This window comes from Echinops telfairi, unplaced genomic scaffold (assembly GCF_000313985.2).
Source record: "Echinops telfairi isolate 266 unplaced genomic scaffold, ASM31398v2 ScPeMD7_7;HRSCAF=31, whole genome shotgun sequence".
Taxonomy (NCBI): Eukaryota; Metazoa; Chordata; class Mammalia; order Afrosoricida; family Tenrecidae; genus Echinops; species Echinops telfairi.
The window spans coordinates 28,289,124-28,296,190 of NW_022103904.1; the positions used below are offsets into that span (position 1 = coordinate 28,289,124).

At 39.6% G+C, this 7,067-nt stretch overlaps 1 protein-coding gene across 1 annotated transcript in view; it reads left to right on the forward strand.

The window, feature by feature from the left end:
- Window positions 1-7,067, forward strand: part of PCSK6 (proprotein convertase subtilisin/kexin type 6) — a 241,318-nt gene that overhangs the window by 170,330 nt on the left and 63,921 nt on the right. Inside the window, exon 13 of the mRNA XM_045286304.1 lies at window positions 2,922-3,110. Within this exon, the coding sequence (XP_045142239.1) occupies window positions 2,922-3,110 (189 nt within the window). The remainder of the gene's footprint in view (window positions 1-2,921; window positions 3,111-7,067) is intronic.

A 7,067-nucleotide genomic window follows, 5' to 3' on the forward strand; every position in this document is an offset into this window, starting at 1 on the left:
GTGTGTGTGTGTGTGTGTGTGTGTGTGTGTGTGTGTGTGTGTATTCATACCATCAATCTTATTTATCTAGTAGGATTTCTGGCTTTTATGCTGTTTCTAATTTCAACTTTTTAAGGAAATGCCATACTGTTTTCTCAGTGGTTGCAGCATTTTATAGTCCCACCAGCAGTGTTTGAGGCTTCCAGTCTCCTACACTCTTGACAGCACTTGTTGTTTTCTCTTTTGTTTTTATAACTTTACTATTAATGCTGGGGTGAGATGATATCTTATTGCCATTTTGATTCACCTCTCTCTAATAGTTACTTATCATGAACATTTCTTCATTTTTTTTGTTGGTCACTCAATACCTTCTTTGGTGAAGTATCTGTTCATCTCCTCCTCCCATTTTTAATCAGATTGTTGGTCTTTTTCTTGTTGAGCTGTTGAAGTTTTCTGTAAATTTTAAAAATCAGCCTTATGCCTGTCAAGTCATTGCCAAAAGAGTTTCCCCAGTCCTTGGGTTCTCTTTTTGCTTCTCATTTTTGGTGAAATCTTGTGATGCACTGAAGTGTCTGATTTTTAGGAGGTCCTAGTCATGTAGTTTGGCATCTATTGTTTGTATATTTTTTACTTATGCTTGACAGTATATTTATGCCATGTTTGAATCAACTCATGGGTAGTGGGTTATTTTGGATTAAGTGCTTACATATGTCCCTATTTTTTCACTGATGATCTTTATAGTTCTTTCTTTTACATTTAAGTCGCTGATCCATCATGAGTTTGTTTCTGTATGAAGTAAAGATACAAGACTTAATTCTTTTTTTCTGCAAGTGAGTATGTACCATTTTGTTAGCAACATATGTTAAAGGGACTCCCATTTATTGTGTTTCAGCACCTTGTCAAGGATCAGCTGCTCTGTCTTTGTCAAAGACCAGTTCTGTTCCATTGGTCCTTGTCTGTCATTGTATTAGCATCAGATTTTTTGTCTACTGTGGCTGTTTTGAGATTGAGAAATATTTTGAGACCGGGATAAGAGAGCCCTCCTACTGCACCCTTCTTTAATTGTGATTTGCTTGTCCTCGATCTCTGTGAGAATGATGCAGAGACCACCCTTAACTTCTCTGGTTACACGGGGAGAGGGAAAATCCAATTCCTCACCAGCCCAGGGCTTATTGCCACAAGACATGCATCCACCCTTCATCCTTCTTTGATTCTATTCTGGCACCATGCATTTCTCCCATGGAAGTCTACTTTTCTGCGGAGTTCGATCATTTATTACAGTGGCCACCGAATGTACTCAGAGACAATACTCAAAAATAAGGGAACTTGGGAAGTTATCAAGTTACCACAAACCAGGAACAGAAAACGTTAAGCATACAGTCATTAGTCTATAGCAATCCCTCTCCTATGCAAGCAACCAAGTCTTTCTCCAGGCCTCAACCTCTCAGCTACATGGTCCTGTGGCTTTTGCCTCTGCAGGCTATGACTCTGCCTCACAGTCTTATAGTCTCAGCACTGCTATTTTTTCTGTCTCATGAACTCCTGGTCTCACCTCACCTCTGGTCTCAGCCTAGCTCTTTTGCTCTGTTCCATCATCTCCATGCCAGAGCCTCGGACGCCTCTGCTCTCAGCCTCCACCCCTTCAGACGGAGATCTCAAATGTGCTCCACGGTTTGCTCCTCTTCCTTGAGGGTCCTGGGAGCTCTTTCTGTTCCTGCTTCGGAGATGGCTAGTTCTTATAGTCAGGGGAGTGGCAACTAAAACGGACCAATCCCTTCTACTAATGTTTCATGTACCTTAAGCATTTGGTGAGAGTTACAGAGATATGGATGGAAGAGCCATATTAAGAAATTTTACTTCACTTAAGCCTTTCCTTTTTATAGAGAGTTGGTGTTTCATTCTCCCATCTCTTAAAAAAAATAATATTGGAATCTGAATCAAGATGTCATTATATCTGTACATCATTTGATCATTTTGGGGTAGTATTGACATTTTCTCAATATTAAAATATCCTACCGAATGCGATATATTCCCTGTCGCTTTCTTGTATTAGTGGTTTCTTTGTATAGATACTTTTCTTTGTTATACGTGTTCTTGAGAGGCAATGTTGTATAGAAGCTGAGGGCATGAACCCCTCAGCTAACATTCCTATATTTAAGCATACTCTGCCTTTCATTTGCTGCATGAAGTTAGTTAACCTCTTGCACATTAGTTAACCTCTCTCAGCATCAAACACAGTAACCTCTAAACTCATAGACTATTGTCCTGTTTACAGTAACCCATGAAGTATTTGCTGTTGTCGTACTCAGGATTGTGACTTATGTTTTCAAGGCCAGTGCTTTAAAAAAAAGTGGGATTTTAGTCTTTGCCAACCCTGAGTAGTTGAGGAAATGTCTTGACTCACAGCTCAGTGGAGAATAGTGGCCTCATGAGCACCAAAAGGCTCTCAGGAAAACACACAATATAGCCCATGAGAGATCCAACCTCTGGATACAGAAGACCAAACATGTACAAAAGTTTATTCTTTAAATTTCTAAAAACAAACTACATAATGATAAGCACCGTCTAGGAGTCCTTTCAAATGCTTAAGCATGGGTCTTAACTGAAAAATTGGAGGATTTGAATTCACCCAGAGGCAGCTCAGAAGACAGGCCTGGTGATCTACTTCCAAAAGGCCACAGCCATGAAAATTCTATGGAGCACAGGTAGGATTGTCATGAGCCAGGGTAACTCTGTGGAAAATGGTTTGCTTTTTGTTAAGCAACATCTGTGCAGGTAATAGAACTCAAATGGTGAGTGCCAAAGTGAGGAATAAGAGGTTGCTGCTACTGACTGGATCCAGAGGACCCAGCGACACATTCAGAGGATGGTGGCAATGGCCAAACCCAGCACTATCTGCCATAGGTCAGTCATCTACATAGGATCTCTCTTCTTCTCCTCAGGAACATACCAGTGGTGCAGATACTACGGACCACTGCACTGACCAGTGCCTGTGCCGAACACTCAGACCAGCGTGTGGTTTACCTGGAGCATGTGGTAGCCCAGATCTCCCTCTCACACCCACGCCGCGGAGACCTTCAGATTCACCTCATCTCTCCTATGGGAACCAAGTCCCAACTTTTGGCAAAGAGGTAAGGTAGGCTGAACTGAGTAGGTAAAGCTGGACTCTGAGGAACCTGGGGGTCTCATTGCTTCTGCCAGCAGCTTCTAGGAGACACTGGTGGACCCACACACCTGAAAAATAGCTCCTTAAAATCTTGCATTCAGAATATACAGGTCTATTTAGTCTCTGGAAAACTTGAGTGTTCAGGCAGAAAAGAGGAGGAGGGTTTTTGTTGTTATTGTTTATGGGGAACTTTGTGGAATTCTGGATATAATATGATTGCTTTTAGATGTGCTTTTAGACTAAGACCCTTCTCTGAGCTGCAGGGAGCTTCAGGTGACTCAAGACCAGTAGAGGTTCCAGAACAGGCAAACTGAGTTGTCCCTTTTCTTACTCCCCTCCCTACACTTTGTATCTGGCAGAAGTATTGACTGGCAGCAGTGGAAGAACAGATGTGGGCATTCGTCCCAAAGAGTACAGGTTGTGCTTTCTACACACCAAATTAGCCTCCTAGGCCCTGCAGCCCTTGCTTCCTGTGGCCAGAGGTACAAGGAGCAGGCCCTGTTAAAAGTTTATCTTTACTGATTCTTGAGAAGGTGCTCCCCAAGATTTAGAGGGCTGCTGACCCAGCTTCGTCTCCAGGTTCCCTTCTCAGAGTGTGTGAAGGAGCAGCATGGGATACCCTTCTTCTGAAAGTCATCTGGTCAGGGGGAGTAGAACAAAGCCTCGAAGCAGAGGTAGCCAGTATATTTAGGTTATTTAGTGTTTTAATTGAGGGTTTTTTATAAGAGATTTCATATAAGTCCATTTTTCAGCGATGCTAAAAGAACATTGTAACACATTGCCCAAGCAAGAAAGAGGTCAAAGTGTCAACTACATTGGCTGAAAGGCCAAAGACCAGAGAGAGGGGTGCTTGAGGGTACAACAATCAGGAAATAAGATACTCTGATTGGAAGATTTTGATCTTCATTTGAAATGTGTTAATTTCCTTAATAAACCCTATAATTGTAGCATCTTTGACTTCTGTGTGGCCATTGCAATAAATTTTTGAGCCTAAGAGCAGGAGAAAATGCCTTGAAAGGGACATTTAGTGTCGTAATTGTTAGAAAAGGTTGGAAAATGAAAGCATGTGTGATCTCAGCCTCATAGGAATCAGCCTTAGGCTGATGTTAAGTTTGACTTTCCATCCCCCATGTGAAGTTAGAAGGAGTGGATAGTAACTGCAAAGTTGATGTTCAAAGTTATCAGCCATTCCAAAGGATAAAGATGAGGCTACCCTGCTTCTGTAAAGATTTATGGCCTTGGAAACCCTGAATAGTGTCACGATAGCCTGGTTTTGCCAAGTCAGAGGAGGTCAGAAATGATTCCCACCACCACCACCACCCCAGAAAACCCCAGCAGTTTACACCCTCCCTTCATATTCCAGTGGAGACTATCATCTATACAAATTAGAAACATTGTTGGAACTAAATATGATGGTACAATTAAAAATGCTTGGCACAAGTCCTGGTATAGTCAGCTGACCACTCTAGCTCTCCTGCTTACATATGTCCACCTGATCAGCAAGAACTTTCTGGAACTACAAAATCATGCCCCATTACTCTCCCTTATCCAGGACTCCTTGCTTTTCTTCCCTTCTAACTTTGGTCCCAGCCCAGTGTTTGAGCTTTTGTGAGGGTCAAGAGCAAGCTATGCCAGTTTCATTTGGAAATATTCAAATGGTAGGTAATACAGTACCTGTGCTACCAAAGACTGAAAAAAAAAAGTTACATGCCAATCAACTGAACCTTGGGAATTGATTGCTTCTGAGGCTGATTTTCTAGTATCATAGGTTTATATTTTTGTATCTATTACTTTCTGCTTTATTTTATATTTTCATGGAAATTCTCCAACACTTCCAGGTTGCCAATTTTTTTTCATTAAGAACAACCTGATTCTTTGTCTTAAAACAAGTGAGGTGTCAACAGAGTCCACAAGGAAGAAGCACATCAGCCTGTGTGATCCAAGGATTTTAAATAATAAGATCCAAGACCAGAGGAGACAATTGTATTAGACAGCGAAAGCTCAAAATCCATTTGCAGAAATCCCACGTAATTAAAGCTCCAGTGATTCACCTATGACCATTGAGCAGGGTTGTAAATAACCTTGCTATCAGACATTAGAAAGATAAAAACTACATATACATTTTCTAATTAGACATTAGAAAGTGCAAATATAGATAATTTTAAATTTAACACCATAACATTTGTTTTCCCTTTTGACCCATTTTAATTTTGTTCTACTTATTATTTTCTGCTTTCTTATAGATTTAGGTTTTTCTGTGTGTTATTTTGTTATTGTTGGGGGGGGCGTTGTATTATTTTCTATATGTGAAATCAAGGATATGTAAATCTATAGAGATAATAACTGTATATTTTCTTAGAGTTATTTCAAGGGAAATTGTAGGGAAATGAGAGCCCAATAATAATGAGAACAAGAATGAAGAAAATGTTCTAAAACTTTTTTGTAATGATGACACAACTCTTTTTACTATATTTAAACCATTTAATTTTATAATATGTCAATTATATGTCTATAAACTGCTAACATTTTTAAAAAGAATCAAAGCAAAATATCAATACTTTTTATATTAAAAATGTACAACATCCTGACTTCCTCAATTACCTTAGCATTTAAAAAACAGTTTATTCTTGTTCTCTCCGTGGCATGAAGCATTCAGTTTAGTGTCATATATAAAAATCAGCCCTGGCTTTTACAACCTTTTAGAATAATGTACCAGGATCCCCATCCCCTAGTCTCCATTGTAGGTTATTTCTTTGAATATAAACTTCAAATATTCAATAATTGACTTTTTATTTTATCACATAAAGCTTACATGTATGAATTTCTAATGAACAATTAAAAGCCCCCTTTTTCATTAATTTTTTTCTTATGAAGCAGAGCAGGAAACTTAAACTGTAAAGAAAGAGTAAGAGGCAAGAACCTGGAATTGTTTCTTTCAAAGAGAAAAGATTGAGAGTAGGACTGGGTGTTTAAAGAGAGAAGGTGCCATTAGTTACTTCCTGTTTCCCCTTCTAAAAACCCTCAGAATCTTATAAGTAGGGTCAAGAAAGACCTTACAGACGGTGAGTCTAAGGGGAGCTTGATCAGAACCAGCAAGTGGGGAGCTTTACTGATAAGGGAACACTGAAGCACCTGAGAGGCCTGGTGGGGTAGTGGTTACATATTGGGCTGTAAACCACAAGCTCAGCATATCCAAACCATCAGCCACTTGTAAGGAGCAAGATGAGGTTTGTTTACTCCTGTAAAGAGTTATAGCCTCAGAAACCACGGGGGCAGTTGTACTCGGTCGTATACGGTCACTGTCAGAATTGACTTGATGGCAGTGAGTTGTTTTGTTTTTTGGGAACACTGAACCTAAGGTGCCTCTTCAAAGCCCAGTGAGCCTCCTTCAGCCATCTGATAGCAGATGGTGTCTCCCCCTAAATCCAGCCGTTGAAGTGTGTTAATCCCAAGGGAATTGTGAACAAAACTTCCCACAAGTTTGAGTACTTGTTCATTTTTACATATCTGTATCATATGAAGAGCATTACACAAAAGCTGTCTATAAGAAAAGAAGAAAGTTTTATTCATTCCACAAAAAGCATTTTAAAGACTTCCTTTCTTTTTTATTTTTCAAATATTTTTATTGAATAAAGATTTCTATGATTATGTAGCTCTGTTTTTAAAAAGTCATTTTATTGGGGGCTCATACAACTCTTATTACAATCCATACATACATCCATTGTATCAAGCACATTTGTACATTTGTTGCCATCATCATTCTCAAAACATTTGTTTTCTGCTTGAGCCCTTGGTGTCAGCTCCTCTTTTTCCCCCCCTCCCTTCCCCCTCCCTTCTCCCTCATGACCCCTTGGTAATTTATAAATAATTATTATTTTGTCATATCTTACACTGTCCAATGTCTCCCTTCACCCACTTTTCT